Raw genomic sequence first — 27,797 nt, 5'->3', positions numbered from 1 at the left:
AACTAAGACTAAACTTGCTAATTAGATCATCTAGGCCTACTTGTATGTTATGATGCTATAATTTTCATATATAATTGGGCACTATACTCACATACATTATATAGTCATATTTATGATAGTATTTTGATCATTATCTCAGGTTAAATCTTGTGTTAAGTCTCTTTGGGTGGCTTCAGTTTTGCAGGATCAAAGTCAAAGTACCATAAAGTGGAGGCGGCTTAATGCTTCCTGCTTCAGTCCTCATTCAGAAGACTCCTCAACAGCACACGCTCACACCACACAAAACCACCACTTTTAGGTAAGTTAAAGTTTTTGGCATTGAGTATTTTCAGTTAAATATTATAGAAAGCTAGTTTTTTAATTAATATCTGAAATGTCTCATCGAAATCAGCTATAATACACGGCAGAAATATGGGGAGCGGTATTCATTCGTTCAATCTTGTTGTTATACGATGTGAACGAGTAAATGCTGAGTAGAACTGGAAATGTTGAAAAATTATCGGTGGTGAGCACTGTTATCCAAATGTGCCACAGCTATCTAAAGTTACTTTGCATATATAATTTTCATATTAATAGGCACCATCATTTGTTCACTCAAGTAAAATAATGGTCATGAGATGATGTAATGTTACTACATACGTATTTTATGTGCTTGTTGCTTTGACTTTCAATCCAGTGATTAATGAATTATGTTTTCCCGCAGGCGTCACCATGCTGCATTTGTCAAAGGTAAGCACATTACAGCTTATTTTAAACATGCACTACTAGTATATACTTTTCTGATGGAAGGTCAGCCTCCTGCTTGTTTCCATGGAGATCGAAATGTTATTGCTTACCCTAAAATGCTCCACAGTATGGCTTTAAACTTATCCATCACCAATGGAAACATGCCGGTTATGCCACCAGGTCAAATTACAGGTCAGATCTGAAGAGAGGCAAGCCTGTAACTGCCACCTGTAACTGAATAATGAAAAAAGTGGTGCTGCCTTCAACAGAAAACTAACATGAGCAAATCTTATTTTGTAGTAACACATTCAAATGATTAAAATGCCATACAATAATAATAATATATTCTTTGTTATTATTAGGGGGACTTTGTGTGGGTGGACACAGGCAGTGAGATCCCCATAGGAGCTGAAGTCAAAGTCACAGACACTGGACAACTTCAACTGATCGACGATGAAGGAAAGGTAAAACTAACACTCCTCTTTGTAGTTTACAGCTTTTGAATGTGGTTAACAAAAATCTGACACGACTACGATTTACAACTGCCTAAACCGTGTACAATAAAGTCTGACATAATCAAGTCCTAATTTGGATAGAATCAAAACAAAACCAGATCCATACAAGGTTAAAACCAGGACTGACCAGTGAAGAACAATTTAAAATGACTAATGAAGAACAATTATCTGTAATCAAAAATATCTATCATATTTAAATACTATTAAATTATACCTACTGTTTTATGGTGTTTTATGGTGTCATGTTGGAGTCATTACCATATCCTGTGGTAATCTAGGAAGCCCACCCCATACAGCCTCTTCACTCATTCTAATAAATTCACCAAACTGCTTTCTCATGGTTAAAGTTAGCAGCAATTGTTTTAACATAAAGGCCAAGGCATTGTGTTGTCTGAAAGAAAATAGGGTTGAATTACTCATAGAAAAAGATCAAAAAGCATGGTCTTATCTGAGTACTTATGGTCTGTACTATGGTTGACGTCTTTCTTGATTGTCTTTTTTTAGGAACATAAGATCAACAAAAAGAAGGAGGGTCTGATTCGGCCCATGCACCCCACCTCCGTCAAGGGTGTGGACGACATGATCAGACTGGGGGATCTGAACGAGGCTGGACTGCTCCGAAACCTGCTCGTGCGCCACAAAGACGGCATCATCTATGTACGTAATCCTGCTCAAGTGTCTGGACTGGGACTGGACCAGGACTGGACCAGGACTGAACAAGGACTGGACTAGGACTGGACTAGAAATGAACCAGGACTGAACCAGGACTGAAACAGGACTAAACCAGGACTAGACTTGGACTGAACCAGGACTAAACCAGGACTAAACCAGGACTGGACTAGAACTGAACCATGACTGAACCAGGATTGAACGAGGACTGAACCAACTCTGAACCAGGACTAAAAGAGAACTGAACCAGGACCAAAGTAAGTCTGAACCAGGACTGGCTTAGTACTGGCCCAGGACTGGACTAGGACTGGCCCAGGACTGGACTAGGACTGAACCAGGACTAGCCTAGGAGTGAACCAGGACTAGACTAGGACTGAACCAGGACTGGACTAGGACCGAACCAGGACTGGACTAGGACCGAACCAGGACTGGACTAGGACTGAACCAGGACTGAAACAGAACTAAACCAACTCTGAACCATGACTGAACCATGACTAGACCAGGACTGGACTCAGACAGAACCAAGACTGAACCAGGACTAAACCAGGATTGAACTAGGACTACACCGAGATTCAACCAGAACTGAACACGCATGCATCTTGGATTTAAGTAGGACTCAACCAGATATTAAATGGGTCAAATTCAGATACTATTTTAATCTGTGATGAGTACTCATCATAGTATAAAACCACTTTACAACCAAATAGATAATAACAGGTTTTAATCCATGTAAATTCCATCTTTAATCTCAGTCTAAAATCTAAACAATGACTAAACCCGGAAACAATCGCATTTTACTAAAGCCTGGATTACAATATTGGACTCTAACTATTACTGTTAAGTCCAAAAATATTGTACACAATCATGACTAAACTAATTCTAAACCAAGTCCAAACAGAATTGAGCCCTGACAAATTATGATCTAACAAGAAAAAGGTCTAACCCAGGACTTAACTACGTAATCCTGGACCTAGTTTTATGATGTCTATTATAAAGCTATGGTAACACTCAGGCTTGTGTGTCCCGGACTCTGGACTCTGGTTTATCACTGGGCTGTTTGTTTCCATAGAGATAAATGTGGTTCTGTTTAAAGAAGCGTTTTATGCCACACGTTAAATCTGTCCACTGTCTCACCAATTATAAATCCTGATTTTTTTGTGGTAAAAATATAGTGATGCTTGAAGTTACATATTCTAGGACAGGCTTTGCTTTGTATGTCAAGATTCCTAGTTTTATAAGCGGGTAATGGCATGTACTTGAAAAAAACAACATGATTTATTACATATTCTCTTTTTATTTTATTTTATTATTTATTTATTGCTTTGTTTTTTTTCTAGATCAGGAATTATCTAGTTTGAATCATGAGTATTGTATAGTGCTGGTGAAAGCATTTTATACACAACTTTTTTTATAGAAGAATCACTACCTTGATGTGTTCCCTCATGATCAGAAACTCAAATTTGCATTTTAAGTATTACTCAAGTAGAAAAATAGTTAAGAATAATTACTCATGTACAAATAAAAAAGTATGTGGTGTAATAATAGCTAAAATCTTAAAATTATTTACTATAGTTAACCATTTGTCACTTCAGCACTTCAACAAATTGGTAAGAGTAACAAAGAGCGTTACTTCATACTATTACTCAATAAAAAATATAACTCTAGTAAAAGTAACCTGACAATGTAAAACTACTACTACAACAATATATGTATAGTAAATGTAAACGTAAATACAACTCGTGACAGCCACCTGTGTACTTGCTTTTGAATGCATCTCTTCTTCGTGTGTACATTTCAGACATACACAGGCTCTATCCTGGTGGCAGTGAACCCGTACCAGCTGCTGCCCATCTACACCACAGACTACGTGCACATGTACACAGACCGGCGCCTCGGAGAACTGCCCCCCCACGTCTTCGCCATCGCGGACAGCTGCTTCTTCAACATGCGCAGGAACAAGAAAAGCCAGTGCTGCGTCATCAGGTGAGTGGCTGGGACAATAATCCTAAGGAGAAAGCTTTACTTATTGGACAATACACAAAATTAATATTCTTTTTGGATTCTCTTGATAACACTAATCAGATAATATTTTTGCAATGAATGAAGGATCAAACAAAAAAGGGAATGAACTTTAAATTAAATATGTACTATTCAACTTTTCCAACTTCCAGCATGTTCCATAGTATGATATTAAACATATCCATCTTGCCTTTATTCAATTAGAGGTGTTTATTGCTTAAAAATACACCTCTCCACAGATCTCACCTGCTTGTTATAAGATAAGTTTAATGCCATGTTGTGGAACATTCAAAGCAATAATAATAATACCTCCAAGTTATATAGTGCACCTTTGAGTTACGGTACTGTTAAAGATGAAAAACTCAAGAGTGTAATTTTGCATGATAATATTTTCTAGGCCTCTATCATGTGCACAATATAAACATATTCAAATAATTCAGCTTTGTCTTAATTTGTCTCGTTTTGTCTTCAGTGGCGAGTCTGGTGCAGGGAAAACTGAGAGCACTAAACTCATGCTGCAGTTCTTAGCAGCTGTCAGCGGTCAGCACTCCTGGATCGAGCAGCAAATACTCGAGGCAAACCCCATATTGGAAGGTAACTCATCGAAATTTATGTTACTGATAGTTACTGATTTGAAATGTTTTAAAGTAACTATCAGTGTATTGTCTGAAAAAGGGAAAAGCGGGCAGACAACACTGACACTGTTAATGTCTTTTTATACTTTATGAATGAAATAAACAAACAAATAAAAACAATAAATTAAAAAATATAGATTTTGTCCACTAACCTTTAGGGATGTAACAGTAACCAAAATATCGAAATATTGTATTGTCAGCATTCTCACAATAAGATCGTGGGCCCTCACAATATATCAAATTACTCTTTGCTTAAATGAATAATTATGGTGCAGCAATAACTAAAAAATACAGATGGAACTACATAGACCATGATCCTTTGCGCAATTTCAGTGTAGACTACATGAAGAAATAACAATTCTAAGAACTTTTGAGTCTTATTTATTTGGATTAAGTCTTGTCAAGGCATTTTAAGAGGAAAAAGTCACATATTCACAGTTTTGCTAGCCTCCACAAAATATTGCAATAAATATTGTACCATGAGATGTATATATCGTGAAAATATCATACCGATTTAGATACTGTTACATCTCTAATCATGAGCCTCCCCAACATATCGAGAGCTTTCCCACGATATCACAATAAATATCGTACTGTGAGGTTCATACGTGACGATATCATATCATGAGACTTGGATATCGTTACACCCCTACTAATCTGTATTGTCTTTCAGCATTCGGAAATGCCAAAACTGTCCGAAATGACAACTCCAGTCGTTTTGGGAAGTATATTGACATTAACTTCACTCAGGGAGGAGCCATCGAAGGAGCTCGCATAGATCAGTATCTCCTCGAGAAGTCCAGAGTCTGTCATCAGGTAAAGAGAACTGTTCCACAAAACATACACAACATTACATAAGTCCCATAAGCAACCAAGAAGTGGGTGTATTGTAGTCCTCAAACCCAAATACATTTAGAGGGATATATATATAACATCACTAATTAACATTGGGTATATTTACATGGCCTATGAAATCAAATAACTAGAACTTGAACTAGATAACTCCAGAAATCAGATGTAAATGTAAATGTATGTTGATAATAATATACTTAATTACCCAGGCACCTGAGGAGAGAAACTACCACATTTTCTACTACATGCTGATGGGGATGTCGGCCGACCAGAAGAAGAGTCTGTCACTAGGGAGCGCCGCTGAGTACAACTACCTCACAATGGTACAGGGACCGGTAGTACTTTTATCTTAAATGACTGATTATGCAACTCTTAACTCTGTGTTGTCATTATTAGGGAAAGTGCACCAGTTGTGAGGGCCGTGACGACATAAAGGAATACGCACACTTCCGCTCCGCTCTCAAAATCCTCATGTTTTCTGAAAATGACTCATGGGAAATCTCCAAATTACTGGCTGCGATCCTTCATCTCGGCAATGTCCGCTTTGAGGGTACAGACTATAAATGGAGTGTTTGGGGCGATTCTTGTAACAATGCAAACATTTGATGCATTGATTTTACCTGTGTACTTTTAGGCACTATTGTGAATAACCTGGAGGGCTGTGACATCAAGAAATCATCACATTTTAACATGGCTGGAAAACTTTTAGAGGTATTTCAAACTCTTCTTTTTAATTTGAAAATGCAGAAATGTTAATAAGGAAAAGCTTTTGACCAACACTCAATGTAGGGGTGAAAGATATATAAAAAAATTGATAATATCGCTATTGTTTTCCTAGAGATATCACAGACCGTAAATATAAATCGACATAGTTTACCCGCTATCCTCCGCGTTACAAATATGAAGTGAACATGGGGATGCTTCCAGCTCCATCAACTGTGGCTCTAATTGACTTTACATTGAAAAATTGTCATCCCTCTCTCCGTATCTGCTGCAGTGAGCGTGATCTTTTTCTTCTTAAAAAGTTCATACTGTATCAACCCACTCTACATAATCCTGACATTTTAATTTTGCCGTTTTATTTGTAAATACATTTCTATCCTAATATGGAAATCCGCTCCAAATTCGCTCCTATAACTGCTAGCCTGGCTTTATACAGTCTGTGGAAGATATGCAGAATTAGAATGTAAAGTACTGAAATAAAATAGCTAAAAGTGACAGTAAAAGGAACTAACTAAAAATAAAATTAGCTGAAAGGTCTAGTGTAATCTGCCAAACATTTCATCACTTTTGTGGTGGCCCATTCGCATCTATTCACGTTATCAAGATAATGCAAAGTATTAGTGCAAGGTATTATTTTCTGCCGATATCGCCCACCCCTATTTCAACATAACTCATATATGGGTTTCTAAGCATAGATTACATGCTTCACATGTTTCTTTTAACAATGTGACATTTGTTTTACTATGACTTCTTTGTTCACAATTAAATGAAATATTAATTAATTCTTGCATTGTTGTTTCAGGTGGAGCCCAAATCTCTGGGGAAAGGCCTGACCGAGCGCTCATTTATGACCAACAGAGAATGTGTGACTAGATCTCTGACATCTGCACAAGCCATGGACGGCAGGGACGCCTTTGTCAAGGTAAAATCTATTCATAATATTTGAAATTATCATCTAATATAAATGTTATTTTCTTTCCATATTTGGATTCAAGGCAGCTTGATATCACAAAAATATGTTACAAAGAATCTGAAATCATTTACTACTTTGATAGATAAAAATCAGCTATAAATAAATTACATCTACAATTAAATCAACTGCTTTTCAAACATTCAGTATCACAACCTTTACAATATTATTACATATCAAGTATTTCTTTATTTTACTAAGTATAAATCAACTCAAATGTGAAAAATATATTCTCAAAGCATTCTAATGTTGTATGTTACATGTATGTTACAGTTGATGACAAATTAGTAACTTTGTAGATTATGTTTCTAAATAAATGTTTTTGCTCATCTTTTCTAGGGTATCTATGGCAGATTGTTCATTTGGATCGTGAATAAAATTAATGAAGTTATTTACAAACCGGAGACTGAAGATTCTGACAGGGCCCCACACTCCATCGGCCTCCTTGACATCTTTGGATTTGAAAACTTTAAGACCAACAGGTGCATACTGTGCCCTCATATAAAGTCATATTAGAAAGATTTATTTCAATATAACACATATATTATTTTTTAAATATATAGTTTTGAGCAGCTCTGCATCAACTACGCCAACGAGCAGTTACAGCAGTTCTTTGTGAGGCATGTTTTCAAACTAGAGCAAGAGGAATATGCCCGAGAAAGCATTGTCTGGGAGCGCATTGACTACAAGGACAACCAACAGACTCTAGATGTACTGGCCACTAAACCAATGAACATGCTGTCTCTGATTGATGAGGAGAGCAGTTTCCCCAAGGTCAGGCTTTTTGTTTAGACTGTAATATACACTGTAATTATGGGTCCAATTATAAAGTACAAGAAGATGGTTTGGACAAGGATTTTCAGGAAAAGGAATCAGTTCAATTGATTATTTTGGAGATGCAGTCAGATGTAGATGATTTGGTGGGACGTATGAGCATTAAAGGGCCTATATTACACTACTTTCTGATCTATGTTATAATGCTGTTTGTTGTTTCATTCACACATGTTCTTCTGTCAAACTGAAAACTCAGCTCCACCTTGTAATGTCATGTGGCAATACAGGAAGAGTTCCACTGTGTTTTTAAACCCATACACTTTCAGTAAAATCATTTGGATGATTTCAGCCCTGGATTTGCCAATCTCTGCTGAAGTAAAGGTAAAAGATAACTGCTAACTTGAAAACTACCACTACATGACATCTCAAGGTGGAACAGTGGAGTATTTTGAGCTTTAGAGAAAATGTGAATGAAACAAAACTCAACTCCAGGTATATTTCTGAGGAGATAGCAGCATTATAACATGTATTTTATACATATTTGCATAATATAAGACCTTTAATGGATGGAAGGCTACTGAACTGGCAGCCTGACACCGAGAGGAAGATATTTATAAATGTAGTGAAAGATGACATGGAATTAGTTGTGTGAGAGACAAGATAATGCTGAGAATAATATAGTGTTAGACTGGGGGCAGATATTTTATAGCATATATTTTAATGTTTCTTTTTTTTTTTTTTTTTTTTTTTTTTTCAGGGCACAGATACGACCATGCTCCAAAAGATGAATCAAGTCCATGGAAAAGGAGGGGTTTATCTCCCTCCAAAAAACAACTATGAGACGCAGTTTGGAGTCAAACATTTTGCTGGAGAGGTGTATTATGACTCTAAAGGTACCACTTCTCATGTCTGCTTTACTGAAATATACAAATATAATATATTGATTGGGGGTGTGCAAAAATATTGAAATATCAATATATCATATCGTTTAATGTGATGACACAGTATCAGTATCGTAGGCTGCTGTATTGATATATCGCCAAGAGTATTTTTTGGTATATTTTACTAAATGATTTTATTACAGTGCTACAATTTTGTGACTTGTTTAGAGGAAGGCAACTCGTTTATGTGACACATTTGACATCTTCACAGTTTTGAGTAAAATGTTTGTGTTTCATATGAATTTTGCACAAGAAGTGGTTTAACAAAGACTTATAGTATCACTGCCATGATTTTGCCATTATTTTTTATTGAACCGTATCAAATTGATTTGAAATATATCGTATCGAATCGTAAGATGACTGTATAGAGATACATATCGTATCGTGGCCTGTGCTCAAGATATGTATCGTACTGGCAACTTCTTAATGATACCCAGCCCTAATATAAATTAATAAATAGATTTCACTGCTTTGAACACTGACTTATAGAGCAAAAATGTCATTTTATAATTTTTTAAATTATAAATAATCCAGGTTATTCTTCTGTGTAGGTTTTCTGGAGAAGAACCGTGATGCCCTGAGCTCTGATCTGATTCAGATGGTGGAGACTTCGACAAACAAACTTCTCAAACAGATTTTTCAGAATGAACTGTCGACCACCAGCTTCACCAAATCCAGCTCCAACCCAAAGATGATCATCAACGCAAGCAAGAGCAGCCTCAGGGTCAGTACATGTGGAGAACTATAACACACATGATTCAACCAGGTGGTATGATTATGCAGTACAATTAGAAGGTTCTTGGGTATTTAGAAGAGGGAAGGAGTATAGTTGATGATTTCAATAGACACTACAAAGATGATTCAGTCCCTCCTGTTACGATATCACGATATTTCCGTTATTGTTGCATCCCTAGTATTTATGCAGAAAAAGTACTAGAAAACAACATAAAGACAGATTAAAATTGTGAATCATGAGTTTAATCTGCCTTTTTACACATAAATACCCAAAAATACCTCACTCACTAACTTTTCCTTTCGGCTTTTCTCCCATATAAATTCTTATAATCTAAATATAATGATTAGTCAGCTAATACAAAATTTCATAAGACATCATCAACTGATGAATCTATTTAAGGCCTCCAGCCCCATCCTCTTACATCTTGCCACTGTGTTCTTTGGCAATACCCAGACCAATTCACCTTGCAAATTGATACATATCGATTTAGGGCAAACTGTTTTTATTTTATAATATTTTCCCCTGATGTGTACAGATCTAACACAACAAAGGATAAAGTTTAATTCAGTGGTTATTAATTTGAAATGTAAAAGCACAATTTTAGTGATGTTTACTGACTCTTCCAATACAAAATCATACAAAAAAGATAATTTACTGTATATTCTTTTAACAGCAAATGAATGATGGAAAGAAGCGTGTGCTGACTCTGACCTTCCAGTTCCGTCAGTCTCTGGACTCTCTGATGAAGGCTCTCACCGTGTGTCAGCCGTACTTCATCCGCTGCATCAAACCCAACGACTTCAAGAAGCCCATGGTACTGAAAACACACAGTATGTTTCATAAACTGTCCAAACTTAACTTTACAGTGTTTCATTTCAGCTGTTTGACAGAGACCTGTGCATGCGCCAGCTGCGATACTCTGGGATGATGGAGACTATCCGCATTCGTAAAGCTGGTTATCCCGTTCGGTACACTTTCACCGAGTTTCTGGACCGTTACAGGGTCCTGCTCAACTCTTCTGTGTGTGATCCCAAAAAGGTAGGTTGAACAGTGTCACATTTATGTAATTAAATATATATCTTGTATATATATTTTGTTGTTTTGTCATAGGAAAGTAAGCAGAAATGTTGTGAAAGCATTTGTCATGCTATGCTCACTGGAGAAGGTGACTGGAAAACTGGAAAGACCAAGATTTTCCTCAAAGTAATGCACCAAATCACTTAAAATGTTATAAAATATATAAGCAGTCCATATATTACATTATATTAATCTTAATCTTGGTGATTTAGGACTTCCATGACACTATGCTTGAACTGAAGCGAATGGATTCACTACACATTAAGGCTCTCTTGATTCAGAAGGTTCTTCGAGGCTTCAAATACAGGTGCAGTACTGATAATAAGACCTATGTTTAATAATACCACATGGTCCACTTGAATCACAGCACAGCGGGACTGCAGAGACGCTTTCTGTAAGACTTCTTTCGCTCAAGACTATCTTCTCAGTGAAGGGAACAAAGCTCTCTACCTCCTCACATTAAGACTATCACTGAACTGTAAAAAACAGACTAAAAATCCTGGCACATGTCACCATGTGTAAACTATGAAACATGTTACCATGTGTAACCTGTAAAAGAGAGAGAGAATGAGAGGGCGGAGGAGAGAGGGGAATGACAAAGACTGAAATCTGAGTGTGTGAATTTGTATGTTCATGATATTTTGATATTTGACCCACTTGATACATTCACTATATTTATTGCTTTTTCATGGAACAATCCCACTGCTTTTTAGTGAACATTTTTAAAAGCCCTTCTGGGGACTTGTGTTGCAAATTAGCCTTGGCTATAAACACTGTCATACCTGCATTAGATTACTGAATTGTTTGTCTGTTTGTATATATGTTCCTATTCAAATAAACAAACAGCCAATATTATAGTACACATGTCACCAATAGTATACATGTCACCAACTATCTGTATGTGCTTGTTGTGTTCTTATTTTAGGAAAGCGTTTTTAAGAAAAAGGGCAGCAGCTCTTGTCATACAGAAATACTGGAGAGGACACAAAGGAAGGAAGCTCTACAGGGCCGTAAGTTACATAGAGACATAATAATAACACCAACAACAGAGAAATAGACAGATCATAATATTGAGCTTAGTCAGTGTATAGTCGATGCACTGTTTCTTTTATAGCTGCTCATCCTTACCATCATTGTTGTAGGTAAAACTGGGTTTTGCAAGGCTCCAGGCAAAGGCGCGATCACGTCAGCTGCAGTTTCAGTACAAGAAGAAACGAGAGGCAACCATCTTGATTCAGAGACAGATCAGAGGATATTTGGCCCGAAAGGAGTGGAAACGCAAGAGGAATGCTGTCATCCTTCTCCAAGCCCACACCCGCGGAGCCCTGGCCCGGAAGGCTCTACGGAAAAGGAAAACAGACGTGAGTTCAATCATAAAAGTCTAACTTATGACAGATCTGTGATTAGAGTAGTATTACTAACTTGGTTTTACTGTAGAAGGAACTATATACTGTGCACTTGGAACACCCTTTTCCACCTTACCAGTCAGTCATTCAGATCATCAAAAGTGCTCAAAGTTCAGTCTATAGTTTGGATAAATTCTGTATATGCACTGCACATAAAACACTACAATAAACATTAAATGAGGGTTTGCGAAGAAATACAGATGTTTATGTTTGTTTATTTATTAAATATGGGACAGAGTACATTAATTAGCAGGTTTACAGGTACCCAAAACTATAGTTTTTTGACATATCTATACTAATCAATATTCAAACTAGTATCTTGTTATACAGACAAACTGTAGACAGTAATTTTAAAATGGTCTTGATCTATATATTTTATTATCACTGTGGTATTTTCTTGGCTATCAAAATCAAGTTTAACAACTTTATACAATGCAACCTTAATGAATAAAAATTAATAAAATATTTTCCACAAATGTTATTTCAGATGAAAATGTCAGCTAAGGAGAGAGAGGCTGAGAAGCGGGCGATCCTCCAGAAGCAGAAGCATTTGGAGGAGGTCCTGAGACAGAAGCGTAAAGAGGAGGAGCAGTCGCAGTCAGAGAAGCTGACGGAGCAGGAGATGGTCGACAGCATCTTTGGCTTCCTCCCCAGTGTGGTCGGGGGGCAGGAGGGGCAGGCACCGGCCGGATTCGAGGTGCTTCTTTCCTCTCTAACAACAGCTATTTTTATATTTGCGTATGCTAAATCCATCAATATTATCTTTTGGTCTTCATGTCTGCTCTTTGATCTTTCTAACCCCAGTAGTGATACCAGTAGCTCAGTACTAGTAGAGGTGCAATATGCTATACAATATATTTCTGAGACATAGTTCTTTACCTCCCATTGTCTATCCATGTTATAGTCAATATTCCTCCTCCATACAGTATATAACCTAGTTATAATAATGTCTTGGATTTAAATAGACACCCAATACACATTACAACAGATTAATTAATTAATCACCACCGTAGCCAGAGCTGCCCTGGAGTCCACTATTAGAGGTGAGGAAGCAAGGCAACCAATCACTCACCACTTTCATAACAGACAAAAAGGTTGAAGGTTGTCCTACCTAAGGAAACAACACAGTTTGCACTGGTGCCACCCCACTATGAGACCTGGTATTCCCAGCTGCTTCCCACCCAAGTACTAATCAGGATCAGCCCTACCTAACTTTGGTGATCTGGTGAGATTTGCTTTTTCTCTAAATCTTGCTAAACCTTTTCTATTAATTTATATCCTGCAGAAATTTGAGCGCACCAGGCTGATTTCTGAGGAGATCGACATAGATGACGAGCCAATGGAGGAGTACGATGCCCAAGACGACTATGATGACCTGGATGAATACTCTTTCTCCAAATTCGCCTCCATGTATTTCCAAGGAGCAGCCACAGACACGCACATCAGACAGAGGCTCCGGCAACCACTGCTCTACCACGAGGACGAGGGGGATATGACGGTAAACTAAAATATTTACAAATATATAATTAAGAGGAAACTGTGTGTATAATATTAGTGCTTTGTGTTTCAGGCTGCCCTTACTGTATGGTGGATCATTCTTAGGTTCATGGGAGATCTGCCTGAACCAAAACACCCAGTCCAAGTGGATAAGGTAAGAAAAGCAGGACAGTACTGTAAAAAAAAAAAAAAGCAATAAAAATCCTGCTTTTTGCTCCTTAATTTTACTCCACAACTTGAATGAGATATTAAGTACTTATTATTCATTTAGGCATTAATTATTTATACATTCATGCTATAACTGTTTTTTTTTCTTTCAGAGGGGTCAAAGGAAAGATTCAAGAAGTCAAAATGACGTTGATGTTTTGATTGGAGAAGGACCCACTCTGGACAGACCTTTGACCTCTCTGGAAAAGCTGCACATCATCGTGAGATACGCCATTCTCAGAAGTGACCTGAGGTTAGCTACAATCTCACACATCTTTATACTGACTTTATATGTACAGTATATACTTTTAATACTGTTGTGTTTTTTCTGTTGAAGGGATGAGATTTACTGTCAAATCTGTAAACAGATCAATGAAAATAACAACAGAAACAGTTATTTCCGAGGGTGGATCCTGCTGTCTCTATGTCTGGGCATTTTCCCTCCCAGCGAACAGTTTAGCAAAGTAAGATTTGATCTATGTAATGTTACACCTTAAATCAGTGTTTTGATTAAATGTTTTATTAAAAGCATCAAATAAAGCCAACCCAGTAAATCAAACAGACAGGTAATACAAACTTTTAAAACTACTTTTGCAGTACCTTCAAAGTTTCATCAGGTTTGCCCCTGCTGGTTACTCATTGTACTGCGCTGAGAGATTGAAACGCACTGTCCTGAACGGAGTCCGCTCAGAGCCCCCTGCCTGGTTAGAGCTACAGGTTTGAGAAATTTAAATGTTTATTAACCTTCAATAATTTATATATTTTATTAACCTATTAAATATTGGCTATTATTAAATCTTTTAGGCGACGAAGACAAAGAAACCCATAGTGGTGACTCTGATGTTGCTGGATGGTCGCTGTATGACCCTATCAGTGGACTCAGCCTCCACTTCCAAAGAGATTTGCCAAATGGTCGCAAACAAAATTAAACTAGAGGATACGTTTGGCTTTTCTCTCTATTTGGCTCTCTATGAAAAGGTATGCCTCTTTTACAACTTATGTACTTTAATCTACTTGATAGTAGATAGTCATTTAATTTGAGCAGGTACTGATAATAAAAAAAGTCAGATTTGCAGGACAGAAATTAACCTGTCTTGAATAGTTTTGGAATGAACTTGAGCTGTATTAGAACAAATACCAGAACAAGTATGAGACCACATAGACTAATATACGCCCTTGGAACACTATGGATGCTACCTGAACGACTGAGGGATTACACAGACATAAGGCCACTATTAAATAAATAGTGTTTTTATTTGTGGCATCAAAATCAGTTTTGAATATCAAATCTATTCCTTGTTACTGAAATTATAGTACTGTGACCACACAAATTTACTGTAGACTGTATTTTACTTATACTAACGTTTATGATAACAATGCGTTAACTGTACTTCTCTAGGAGCACTTAAATATTTTTCTTTTTTCCCTTGCAAATTTGACTAAGGGGTTTGGCTTGACTCATAGTGATTGTTGTAAAGTACTATTCATATTAATAATTCATATTACTCCTATAGCACTATTTTAGAGACTCAGATACACTTATTGCTAGCGGATACAGTTTTAAATGTGCTATATATGATTTGATTTGATGTCCTGCTGTATTGTTAAAATATAGCAGTGTTAACCATATTTGCAAAACTGCTACAGACTTTTTGTACATTTCTGATTGTCCTTGTTTATATCCGGTGCAGGTGAGGGCTTTGGGCAGCGGTCGGGAGCACCTGATGGATGCCATCTCTCAGTGTGAGCAGGAGGTGAAGCGCAGGGGCGGGCAGGAGCAGCACGCCCCTTGGAGGCTGTTCTTCAGAAAGGAAATCTTCACTCCTTGGCACGACTGCACCCAAGACGATGTCAGCACCAACCTCATCTACAAACAGATCATACACGGACTCAAGTTTGGGGAGTACCAGACGCCCAAGGTACTCAACTGGACTGTGTTATAGCACTAATTCGGTTCTCCAGTAGTTCAGCTGTGTGGCTCAACATGATTTGATTATGATTATTTTATTTATGACAGTGAATATCTTTCCCATTTAGTTAAAGGTGTGTTATATAACTTTTCTGGTGGGTCTTTCATCACCTACTTATCGCATTGAACTGCTTGGAATGTCTCACAGTAAAGCTTTACATTTTAGACATATATTTAATTGCAAGTATTTTTATTGGTCAAAAACAACCTGAAAAGCATATGCTCTTGCTGTGTGTGGGATCACCTCTGCACAGGTGTGACCTGTAACATGGTCTGTTACTGCCTCCTGTCCTCATGTAGATACATACTGTATGTCTAATGCCATAGAGTAGAACATTATAGACAAATAAATATTATCTCTAAGTAGACAAGTAGTTATTCAGTAATTCTCAAGGTTTGAATCAAGTATTCAGAATAAAATAAGAATCCGGTAAAAATTAGAATACAAACTGAATCATAAAACACAATGGTTTACCACCTTGATGAGCATTTTTTATGAAAATGTTTTTATATTATTTTCCATCAAATAAGAAAAAAATTTAAATAAAAAAAATGTATTCTTCTGTTGTTTGCTGACATACTGCATCATTTTCTTTTTCTCACAGCAAGATGATCTGGTTGACCTGGCTGCCAAACATTTGTACATCCAACACGGTTCACAGAGCAGCCCATCCGAGGTGAAGGAGGCTATTCAGGACTGCATCAACAACACTGTACTGGAGGCCAAGACTGAGGCCAAGTGGGTACAGATGGTCAGCACAGCACATTCACAGGTACACATTCACACAAACAGATGCAAGGTTTTAAACAGCATTAGAATTAAGTATAATGTTTTTTATCCTACTCAGAGTCCATTCCTGAGTCAAAAGCGGAGCGCTGAGGAGGTGAAAGCCGATATGGTGGACTACGCCAGAGAAAAGTGGCCAATGCTTTTCTCCAGGTTCTTTGAGGTGGTAAAGCTCTCAGGTTGGTAACGTTTTAACATGGTAATACATTAATTTCATGCTCAAAATATCCAAACATTTTGACCATCTGAAACCACTTTGAGACATATACAGGGTTCCCAATCTTTTCACTGACAAAATTTCAAAAATTTCCCATGACTTTTTCATGACCTAAAGTGAAATTTCCATGACTTTACAGCACCCTACATGTGTAAAATTTAGGGACTAAATATGAAATGTTAACTCTTTCCACTCACCTTATGGTTTGGTATTATAGTTTTTTAACATTCAAAATACTGTCAGTGCATTTATTGCCATCTCTTTTAAACAAAAGGCGCGCACGTTCAGAAATAATTATAATAGCCTAATGATAACTTAACAGAACGCTGTAGTTGCGTGAAAGATATACTAAAATTCCATGACTTTTCCAAAACTTTCATTGAATTTACAAAATTCCATGACTTTTCCAGGATTTCCATGGCTGTGGGAACTCTGTATATATTACTGCTCTTTCCTTATGAGTTGTAACTTGCAGTTAAAATGATTGAAGTAATAATTTATTTTCTCATTTATTAAAAGTTATCTGCCTTGTAAAATTATCTATGATAGATCTTGTCTTGGCTTGTGATAGACATCAGAAATTATGACACAATGGGTACAAGCCTATCCCACATCTCCCCAGTGTCTTCTCTTACTATGAGAAAGCATGTGATGTGACCACTGACACATTTTAAGTTATGCCTTGAGTACTTACAGACTTGAAAAATGTTTAGGGCCTACTATGCCCAAGAACAAGTTCATAGTGGCTGTGAACTGGACGGGCATCACTTTCCTGGATGAGAGAGAAAGGAGACTACTCAACCTCACCTACCCAGAAGTCACTGCAGTCAACGTCATGAAGTAATAAAATACAATAGTCTAGAATAATAGTTTAGAAAACATATAATGAAATGAAAAAAATCTAAAATGCTTGTATATATTTTTATTTCCAGGGATGGTAAAGGCACAGGGCAAAATGTGAGTTTGGTGACCCTGAAAGGAGACTTCACGCTGAGTGGATCCAGGGTAGATGACATGGCAGAGCTGGTCACCATGTTCCTCAGTGGTTTAACAGAGAGGTCGCAGTACGCTGTGGCTCTGAGAGATGGGGACAGTACAGGTCTGAACCACAACTGCACCATTTATTTATCTGTTTTAATTTTTGGGTGTTTACCAGAAGTGAACAATCGGCGTGCATTTTAGCCACTCCTCATCCTCTGTTATCTCACAATACACTGTTTCTTCGAAGTATAATATTTTATATAATATTTTGATTTATAGCATTGTAAAGGTAATGATGCACATGATAAAAGTCCTAATTCCCAATTTTTATGATTTGCCATTTATGCTAAGTTTATGTTGCCATTTATGTAAAGTTTGATATGATAATACTTCTCTTATTGGTTGTTCTTCACTCATGTCCTCTTTGGCAACATCAAAATCTCCATAAAACTGTCCCATCTTAGAGTATTTGTAACTTGATTTTTTGCATTTAAACAGATGATCCCACGTTCCTTCGCTTCAAAAAAGGAGAGCTGATTATCATATTAAAGGACAATGAGTTTTCACAGCAGCGCGGTTGGATTAAGGGGGAGAATGCAAGCTCAGGAAAGACTGGAGCTGTGCCCCTAGAAGCTATTCTAGTTTTACCCACACTCACCAAACCCACCAGTGAAATCATGGTAAACAAGCAACACAAGTTTTCTAAATTGCAAATTTGAACAAAACCATAATTTTTTTATGTGTCTTTTAGAGCCTCCTGAATCTGCCTCCGAATAAAAGGAAGAGCAATCACATTGAGACAGAAACTGTGGAGAGAGTAGCTCCAGCTACACTCCGAGAATACTCCATCCAGTATTTTAGGTTTGTACCCTCTTCTTCTCTGCAATTTTATTATATAACATATACTATAGAATTAAATGTGATAATGTTTTATGTTATGTTTTGTATATTGAAGTAAAAAAATGGCTCTGCATTTCTTTGTTTTTCACTTTACAATTTGGACAATTCTCTCCAACTAATGTCTTTAGTTACATTTAGGCTGCTTTACTTCTGAGTGCATGCAGAATTTAAGAAATATTTTAACTTTAATAGTGTTGTTGATCCTTTTTTTTTTTTTAAATAGTAAGGAAAAGGTCTGATATAACACCATTATTAAAAGAACATTATTTCTTTCTTTTTCAAACAGACAACCAGCTAAAGATGTAAACAGACAGGTGATCTCTAGAAACGCTGCTCCCGAGCGTCTCTGGGTGAACTCCCGAGAGCCCATCAGACAACCTCTGCTCCTTAAGCTAATCGGAAACTCTGACCTCAGCCACAAAGCCTGCCTCGCCTTCACTGATATCCTTGCAGTATACATAAAGAAGATAACATTTATTACTATGTGGTCCCATGTACAAGGAAATATAGTGCACTGTGAATTCAGACAAGTTAATTAATATAGCACATTTAAAAATACTTCAGTCAGATGAAAGTCTATAGCAATATCAAAGACAATACAATACAAGCACAAATAACACCATATATAAAATAAAATACTAAGTCTATCCTATGAAGACATGATTCTATCTAACGTCATTGATTCATTTATTTCTTAAGTAATAACTTAGTAAAGGTTTATTCTGTCTTAAGTGTCTTTCTCCAGACATCAGCATTTAACACTTCACCACACCTCATTCCTTAGATACTGAAAACTGACAAATATTATAATTGAATATTTTCCCTTGACTGCTGTGTACCCATCTTGAAGTACATGGGGGACTATCCGACCAAACAGACCCAGAGTCCCCTGGATCTCACAGACCAGATCTTTGGACCGGCCACTCAGTACGAGCTGCTCCGGGATGAAATCTACTGCCAGATCATGAAGCAGATGACCAGCAACAACAACCGGTATGTCCTACTCTGAAGATACACCATAATACAAGCTAGCATACAGGCAATGCATTCTGCTGTTGTGCCACTGGAAAAGAAACATGTTGACTTAAATTAAATGTATGTCATCTTATACTGATGTATTCAGCTGCCATTCAGAAGTAATTTTCAATCTGAAGGTACTGGACTGAGAAGCTCTAAATGTAAACTATATACTATACTATATTTTAAATAGCAATATTCATCTGAAACAACTTAATAAAATAAACAAGTCTGTTGACTTCCACGTTAGAAAACTGTGGTGCCCAATGTAAGTAGACATCACAGTAAATGTCATCACAACAAAGAGTTGGCAACTGCTATGGACAGCTGCATTTCATGCTATCAAGTGGCAGATTTTATTTTATTTTTAACCAAAATGATTACGCAATGCCTCCGATTCCTACATGTATCACTGATTAAGAGAATAAAATTGGAGAATAACGAGTGAAGGGAGGATGGAACGTGAGATTGACAGGCGGATCTGTGCAGCGTCTGCAGTGATGCGGTTGCTGTATCTTACCGTTGTGGTGAAGAGGGAGCTGAGCCGAAAGGCTCTTTGCTCTTCGTTCCTACTCTCACCTATGGTCATGAGCTCTGGGTAATGACCAAAAGGACGAGATCGCGGATACAAGCACTTGAAATGAGTTTCCTTCGCAGGGTGGCTGGGCGCTCCCTTACACATAGGGTGAGAAGCTCAGTCACACAGGAGGAGCTCGGAGTAGAGCCGCTGCTCCTCCACATCGAGAGAAGCAGCTGAGGTGGCTCGAGCACCCTGGGTGCCTCCCTCAGGAGGTGTTCCGGGCATGTCCCACCAGGAGGAGGCCCCGGGGAAGACCCAGGACATGCTGGAGGGACTATGTCTCTCGGCTGGCCTGGGAACGCCTCGGGGCCCCCCCGGAGGAGCTGGAGGACATGTCTGGGGTGAAGGAAGTCTGGGAGTCCCTGCTTAGACTGCTGCCCCCACGACCTGGCCCCGGATAAGCGGAAGAATGGATGGATGGATGAATAAAATAAGTATAGAGCAATAGGTGTAAGCTGGTGCCAGTGAAAACAGGAATTCATCGGCAATATGGTGTCTTGAAAATAAGTTAATAAATATTGCTCAAACATGCACTTCATCACTCCAAATACAGCTTCAAGGGGGTAAATGAGAAAGAGGAACAATTATAACATGGTTAAAAGCTCTGAAATATCTATTTTGCATAATAGATCTGCTTTAATATATCATGACAATTGTATGTTTGATCTACATAAAATGTATACTTTCAGTTGAAATAAATATTTAGATGGATATAGATAACTTAATACATTTATTTAAATTAAACTTTTTTATGATTCTGCAGGTCTAAATGATTTAATGATTCCTTTATTCCTTTGGTGCCAATAGAGGCAATAGAAAGAGAAGTGTCATTATACAGTATAGTAATTCAATATTATTGTAATATGCGAATAATATGTGATGAAATGAAACTTGGCTCTTTTTTTTATGTGTCTATAAATACAGGTCATATATTTATTTGAAACAAGTCAACAGTCATTTCCAATTTGTTGTATGCACAGGTTCAGTCTGGAGCAGGGCTGGCAGCTGCTGTGGCTCTGCTGTGGCCTCTTCCCTCCCAGTCAGTCCCTCCTCAAGCATGCGCAGAAGTTTTTAGAAACACGACGAAGAGAAACACTGGCCTCTGACTGTCTGCAGCGCATGCAAACCTCACTCAGGTCAGACAGTATGGGTGAATAATTTACAATAAAAACAAGACAAAGACAAATTAAGTCAACAAGAGGGAAGCACCAGAATAATGAATATGTCTATAAAATAACATTGTCCAGAATTCAGAAAATACATTTCATTTACATTGCTACAATTTTTTTTTTGGTATGATAAGTCGGTAATGATTTTGCATTTTGTTCATTCAGTCAGTAGACTAGTGATAGACTTGCTTAATAATAGAAACAGGTTAGCTAACTTCCTGTGTGACATGACACAACTGAGAAGCGGCATTTTACCATAGGATGCATCAGATTTTCATGTATCTTTTTATAGCCGGCAAAAAGGTTATAAAGACATTTTCTGAGCACCCAGTTAAATGCAGGGCAATGCAGGATTACTCAAACATGCATGAATTAAAGGAAAAAGAACTATAAGTAAGTTAATGATGAGGAGAAACCACACAACATGTCCCCTTTAAGTATTATTATAATTAACTGCATATATCTAGTTGAAATGAACTTTTACTTTTTTCCCAGTAAACTGCATGCTGTGTCACCACTGGGACTGCCCCAGGTCTAAATGGCAGGGGTGTACCTTCCACCTACTTCTCCTGACATGAGATATAAAAAAAACAAACAAATGTAAAATAGCCTACAACTTACAGTGAATGTAAAACCGGAGCTATTGGCAATGGTGAAAACAACCTGCATAGGCTCATGATATCTGCAGTACTGTGACCTGCGACATGAGGGACCAGGATTAAACCAGGTCTAAACCAGGACTGAACCAGGACTAAACCAGGTCTAACTGTGGGACTAATAAAGGCATATCTTATCTTATCTTAAACCAGGACTGAACCAGGACTAAACCAGGTCTAAACCAGGACTAAGCCAGAACTGATCCAGGACTGTATAGGGACAGGCCTGGAGGTGCACTTGCATTGTCCGTCGAGTGACCTCAGGAGAAAAGAACAGTGCAGAGCTCCACTTGGCCCCGTGCCCGATCGCGCTTTGCTGACACTCTACTCTGCGGACTCTGGTTTCTCCCTCTCATTCTCAAGTCCAACATTAGTCCTGGTTTAAATCTGGTTTAGTCCTGGTATGGTCTTGGTTTAGACCTGGTTTAGTCCTGGTTTAGTCCTGGTTTAGTTCTGGTTTAGTTCTGGTTTAGTCATGTGTTGTAGTCTATGATTTATGCTCTGTAGGTGATTATGAACAGCATTATTGTCAATAACATGATTCCACATAATTTTGCATTTAAAAAATCACATTGATGACGTCAAAAATCACGTACCCTCACTTAAAAAATCCCCACTACACCACTGCCTAAATGCAATATCAAAGATATAGTATATAGATCTAACCCAATGCTAAACTAGGTCTAGAATCAAATTAGGATTAGAACTAGATCTTTGCCATAAACAACTTCTTAAGGATTAAAAAGCAAAGTAGGTTTTAACAACTGTAAACTAGGGACAAACACTTTCAAATCATCCTATTTTTAGTTGTAGTTCAGTCAGTACAAATGAAATGTTAACTGCTAGCTCACTGTTCTGTTGTAGGCCTCGCCATTCAACTCAACACAAATAAACACTCATGATCTGACAGAGAACATAAGTCCATTAACCAGCAGCATTAGTGAATAGAGAGATACCCCCTCTATGGCACAGGAGTAGCCTCGTGATAGTGTTGTTGATGTGGGTAAAGACATGGGCAGCTCGTGACTGAGGCCCCCCCAGTCCAGTGTACCATGGCTGGACTCCTCTTTGTTCCCAAGGACATAAGGGCAGTCATTGCACTCACACCAACAGCCATTTACTATACTAAGCCTATGGACTGCAGGCTATAAGTATTTTTATGCACCATGACATATTGATCTTATAAAGGGAGTAAAGAGGAGAAAGAACTTAAGGCGTGCAAACCCATAAAATTAAAGACGATTTTGTATTTCATAATGCATTCACTGTCTTATGTTTAGGGAATAATTATATGGATTTGAAAAATACATAAATATGGCAGCAAATTTTACAAAGCTGCTGAAAGTTGTGTTTGTTACATTATGTTTTGTAATTGTGCTATTATACGATGTTATACGATACGATATTATACGATACGATATTATACGAGGAAATTATCTAATATAAAATTACATCAAAAGCAAAGAGATAAATCATACATCATGGTTATAGATAAGAATTGTATGTTGTGTTTCAGGATGGAGCCCAGGAAGCTGCCTCCTCACCAGGTCGAGGTGGAAGCTATTCAACAGAATAGTCTCCAGATCTTCCACAAAATACAATTCCCCAATGACACAGACGAGGTACGCACACATATATGAAACAAACAGACATATGAAACAAACAGATGTATGAAACTTAAAAAAAAAAAAAAAAAAAAAAAAGATTAAGTCCACATTGTACATCAAAAGTGAAACTATTTAATGTTTTATCATAAAAAATTAAAGATCCTATTATATGCAAAATTTACTCTAGTGAGTTTTTAGCCAAGTTATAATGCTGTTGTGTTTTGTTTCATTCAAACATGCTTATTAGTCTGTCTACATCTCCAAGGGTCAAAATGCTCTGTTCCAACTTCTGATGTCATGTAATGGTAGTTTTCAAGTTAAGAGCTACCATTTACCTTTTATTCAGTAGAGACGGGCAATTCCTGGTCTGAAATCATTCAAATTATTCTACTGAAGCTGCAAAACAAACACTTCCTGTATTACCACATGATATGATAAGGTGGCGTGTTTTGTGTTCTCCTAATATGCCTAAATATGCAGGTTTGTGTGAAACATGTGAATGACACAAAACACAACTCTGGGTCTGTTTTTGATGAGGAAACAACATTATAACATAGCTCATAAAACAGCAAAATATCCATTATTCCAATACATTAGACCTTTGATCACAAAGCGTACACATGAAAGCATAGAATATTAATAATTTAAAATATAATAAAAATTGCCAAAACATAGGTGGACTGCAGTTTGGGGGGATCCAGAGTCAGTTTGGTTGGGGTTTGTTCATACTAGAATGGTAACTTAATCAGATTCTCTTATTCTCTTAGATTTTTGAAGTAAACACCAACACCAAGATCAAGGACCTAATACACAGCATTGCCAAAAAACTCAATTTAGCTTCAGCGGATGGATTCAGCCTCTTTGTCAAGACGCATGACAAGGTACTCTGAAAGTACTTTAATTTGGTGTAATCGTTATTGTGAATCAATTCTAAGCATCTGAATTTACTAACTGAACATTTACAGGTCCTGAGTTTGAATGAGACAGACTATTTCTTCGACAGCCTCAGACAGATCACAGACTGGTCCAAAAGAGCCAAGAGGATCAGAGATGGTACAGTGTCATTTTGAATATGTATGTTTATATTTTTATCCATATTCTGACTCTGTATGTGTGTGCATGCAGCGGCTGGACCCTCCACCATCTCCTATCTGGTCTTCTTCATGAGGAAGCTTTGGTTTAATGTGATCCCGGGACGAGACCTCGAGGCTGACCTGATCTTCCATTTCCCTCAGGTACTTTGGTGCAGAGGTGGGGACTTGCAAGTCATGACTTGGACTCGAGACTTGACTTGATAAAATGGACTAAGACTTGGAATTCGACTTGGACTTGAAGCTCAGTGACTTGGGACTTGGACTTGAGCCCTACGACTTGAGATTTGACGCTTCTACTTAAAAAAAAATATGATTTTAGAAAACAGTTGATACATGCAGAGGTTAATTTTACAGGAACAAACTGGAACATGTCCGTCCCACTTCTCTGTTTTTACTTTGGATGTAACTGAAGTACTGTGATGTGGTATCCTCAAATGTACTACAGTAATATGCAGTACAATACAATAAAACAGAGGAAACTACATAGAACATGACCTTCCCATTTCAGTGCAGACTACACAACAAAGTAACTGTTATTAAGCACTTTTAAATCTGAATATTTTCTATTCTGACTGTAATGATTCACACTAAGATCTTGTAAAAACATTTAAAAAGGAAAGAAATAGCATTTCTACAAGTACAATCTAAGCTATATTTGGTGCTTTGGTTTAAAAACTTGAAATGACTTGAAGTTCGAAGCAGACTACTTGGACTTGACTTGGACTTATGTGCCAGTGACTCGAGACCCGACTTGGACTTGCCTGTATTTGACTTGGGACTTGACTCAGACTTGAGACTTACTTGAGACTTGCAAAACAACAACTTGGTCCCACTTCAGGATGACTGAACTGACTTGACTTATTGTATTTACCTAAAAATCCAGGCAGTGCACCCTTTTGTGCCTATAGCATACCCACTGACTGGGTTGTAAATTTGTTGTGTGAAAAATGTGTTCCAATAAATAATGTTAAGTAATACCACAAAACAAAGAATACCAAATTAAACATACATTTTTATTTTTTTTTCCCAGGAGATGCCAAAGTACCTGAGAGGTTATCACGTTTGCACCAAAGACGAAATGGTCACTATCGCGGCTCTGCTTTTCAGAATAAAATCCAACAATGACAGAAACCAGTTAATGATGCTTCCCAAGATCCTGAAGGAGCTGGTGCCTGCAGACCAGCTCAAGACCATGTCTGAGAACGAATGGAGAAAGGTCTGTGTTTTAACTGAGGAAAAGCACCACAATATAATATGGGATAACTCACTAAAATGTATGGGTGTTAGACATTTGCTGGATATTGAAAAAACTTAATGTTCATTTAACTTATCCATGGGTTTCAAAATAAGGTAAAATTAGAGCCATAGCCATAGAGTATGAATGGAAGAACTGGAGAATTGACACTTGTCGGGTACTGAACTGTCTTGCGATGTTCATTTGACATATTTCAAGTTCTATTCCAACATGCACATCTTACTTTTTAATACAGTTTAGTTTAATAAAAGTAGAATAAATAAAAGCAACAAAACAATGGCTCAAAATTGCATAAAATTTTCATAAATATTTAAACACAGACAACTGTCAAGCCAGCAGTTTTTTTCTAATAGACAAGACAAACTCAAAAAGCAAACATTTTTTGCTTCAGTTTAAGTTCTTTGCATGGAATTAAGAGGTTGACCTTTCCACTGTGCGCTGTTTTGCTTTAGGCAGTGAAAGGAAATCATTAACCCCGCTGAACATGGTACACTTCATTTGCATAGCATTTGGCCGCAACACAAGCTTATGCTGAAGCCAACTTTTATGTAAAATCACTTAACTTGATGATCAGAATTCAATAAAAAAATATTTTCGGTCTTTTTCAGACTATAGGTGCTGCCTTTAACAAACAAGGAAGTGTGACGGTGGACGATGCCAAGGTTACATTTCTGAAGATGGTTTACCGCTGGCCCACATTTGGCTGTGCATTCTTTGAAGTCAAGGTAACTCATACTTTTAAGTCTACAGTTGCTCTTTAGGGACTTTTTTTTAACCATTATCTTATCTTTGCAGCAAACATCTGAACCAAACTTTCCTGATATTGTGCGAATAGCCATCAGTAAACAGGGTCTAACGATTATCCACCCCAAAACAAAGGTAATGCTACATAAAAATGTAAAAAGATCTTTGTCAATTTGTTCCATTTAAACATATATTACTTAAATTGCAGGAGGTTCTTGCTAATCACCCATTCAACCGGATTGCTAACTGGTGCAGTGGCAGCACATATTTCCATATGACTGTTGGAAACTTGGTCAAAGGCAGCAAATTTCTGTGTGAAACCTCACTGGTGAGTTTATGTCATATATGGTTAGAAAAATTGTTTAATTATGGTTTTAAATTGCTACAAAAATGTAACTATTAAATATAATAAAAACAGAGTGAATTGCTCTTAAGTATTGCTCTTACTGTACATTTCATACTATTCATTATTAGTCACTATTATTACAAGTTAGAGAATGTTAGTATTACATCTTATTAAGGTTCAGTACTCTACTATTTGAACTGTTTGAAATAGTATAGTCCCTATTACACTTAAGTTCTGCTGTGACTTTGATTGTGAGATGACTCATGTGCCCAAATATGGACAGCAAGTGAAATATTTGTTTATTTTCAGGGTTACAAAATGGATGACCTCATAACGTCCTATGTGAACATGTATCTGAAAGAGAGAAGAGCTGTGCAGACCAGGAACCCACGCTTCAACATCTGAGCGACCATCAGACACGACAAATATATTCACTTATTTTCATCAGAATTGCTAAGAGCTATAAAGTAATATTAGTTATATTATATTACAGAGCACAGAAGAAAATGTACGGTACGTTATTGAAACAGGTAAACTTAAAAAGGTTTTGATTGAGAATATACTCACAGTCCATCCCATAATACAACTATAATTAAAAAAGACCTCATATGTACTTGAAATTCTACACTCAAATACTGTTAGTTGTAATTTCCAGTACTCTGAAGGGGAAGATCATTGTATATGATTTTTACTGCTCAAACATACATTAAAGTTTCACTGTCATTACT

At 37.3% G+C, this 27,797-nt stretch overlaps 1 protein-coding gene across 1 annotated transcript; it reads left to right on the top strand.

Annotated features, from left to right (window-relative positions):
• Positions 1–240: 240 nt before the first annotated feature.
• LOC110154902 (unconventional myosin-VIIa) lies at positions 241–27,797 on the top strand. Its single transcript, XM_020918950.2, has 47 exons — positions 241–298; positions 704–729; positions 1,089–1,190; positions 1,746–1,898; positions 3,709–3,893; positions 4,402–4,523; positions 5,238–5,380; positions 5,626–5,739; positions 5,813–5,966; positions 6,051–6,127; positions 6,942–7,061; positions 7,449–7,591; positions 7,673–7,883; positions 8,641–8,776; positions 9,376–9,548; positions 10,234–10,374; positions 10,440–10,598; positions 10,671–10,763; positions 10,850–10,944; positions 11,563–11,647; positions 11,780–11,998; positions 12,531–12,740; positions 13,329–13,541; positions 13,614–13,694; positions 13,861–14,000; positions 14,085–14,211; positions 14,345–14,464; positions 14,552–14,725; positions 15,439–15,666; positions 16,322–16,489; positions 16,565–16,682; positions 17,434–17,560; positions 17,653–17,819; positions 18,200–18,381; positions 18,453–18,562; positions 18,888–19,042; positions 19,441–19,594; positions 21,179–21,334; positions 23,540–23,645; positions 24,398–24,511; positions 24,596–24,683; positions 24,756–24,865; positions 25,755–25,940; positions 26,588–26,704; positions 26,775–26,858; positions 26,932–27,051; positions 27,379–27,797. The coding sequence occupies exons 2-47, from the start codon at positions 712–714 to the stop codon at positions 27,472–27,474; spliced, it is 6,294 nt and encodes a 2,097-aa protein (XP_020774609.2). The 5' UTR covers positions 241–298; positions 704–711; the 3' UTR covers positions 27,475–27,797.

This window comes from Boleophthalmus pectinirostris, unplaced genomic scaffold, assembly GCF_026225935.1.
Source record: "Boleophthalmus pectinirostris isolate CB_2022bp ecotype Guang Dong unplaced genomic scaffold, ASM2622593v1 HiC_scaffold_7, whole genome shotgun sequence".
Taxonomy (NCBI): domain Eukaryota; kingdom Metazoa; phylum Chordata; class Actinopteri; order Gobiiformes; family Gobiidae; genus Boleophthalmus; species Boleophthalmus pectinirostris.
The sequence above is the reverse complement of the archived record's forward strand: the minus strand, read 5'-3'. Positions and strand labels throughout refer to the sequence as shown.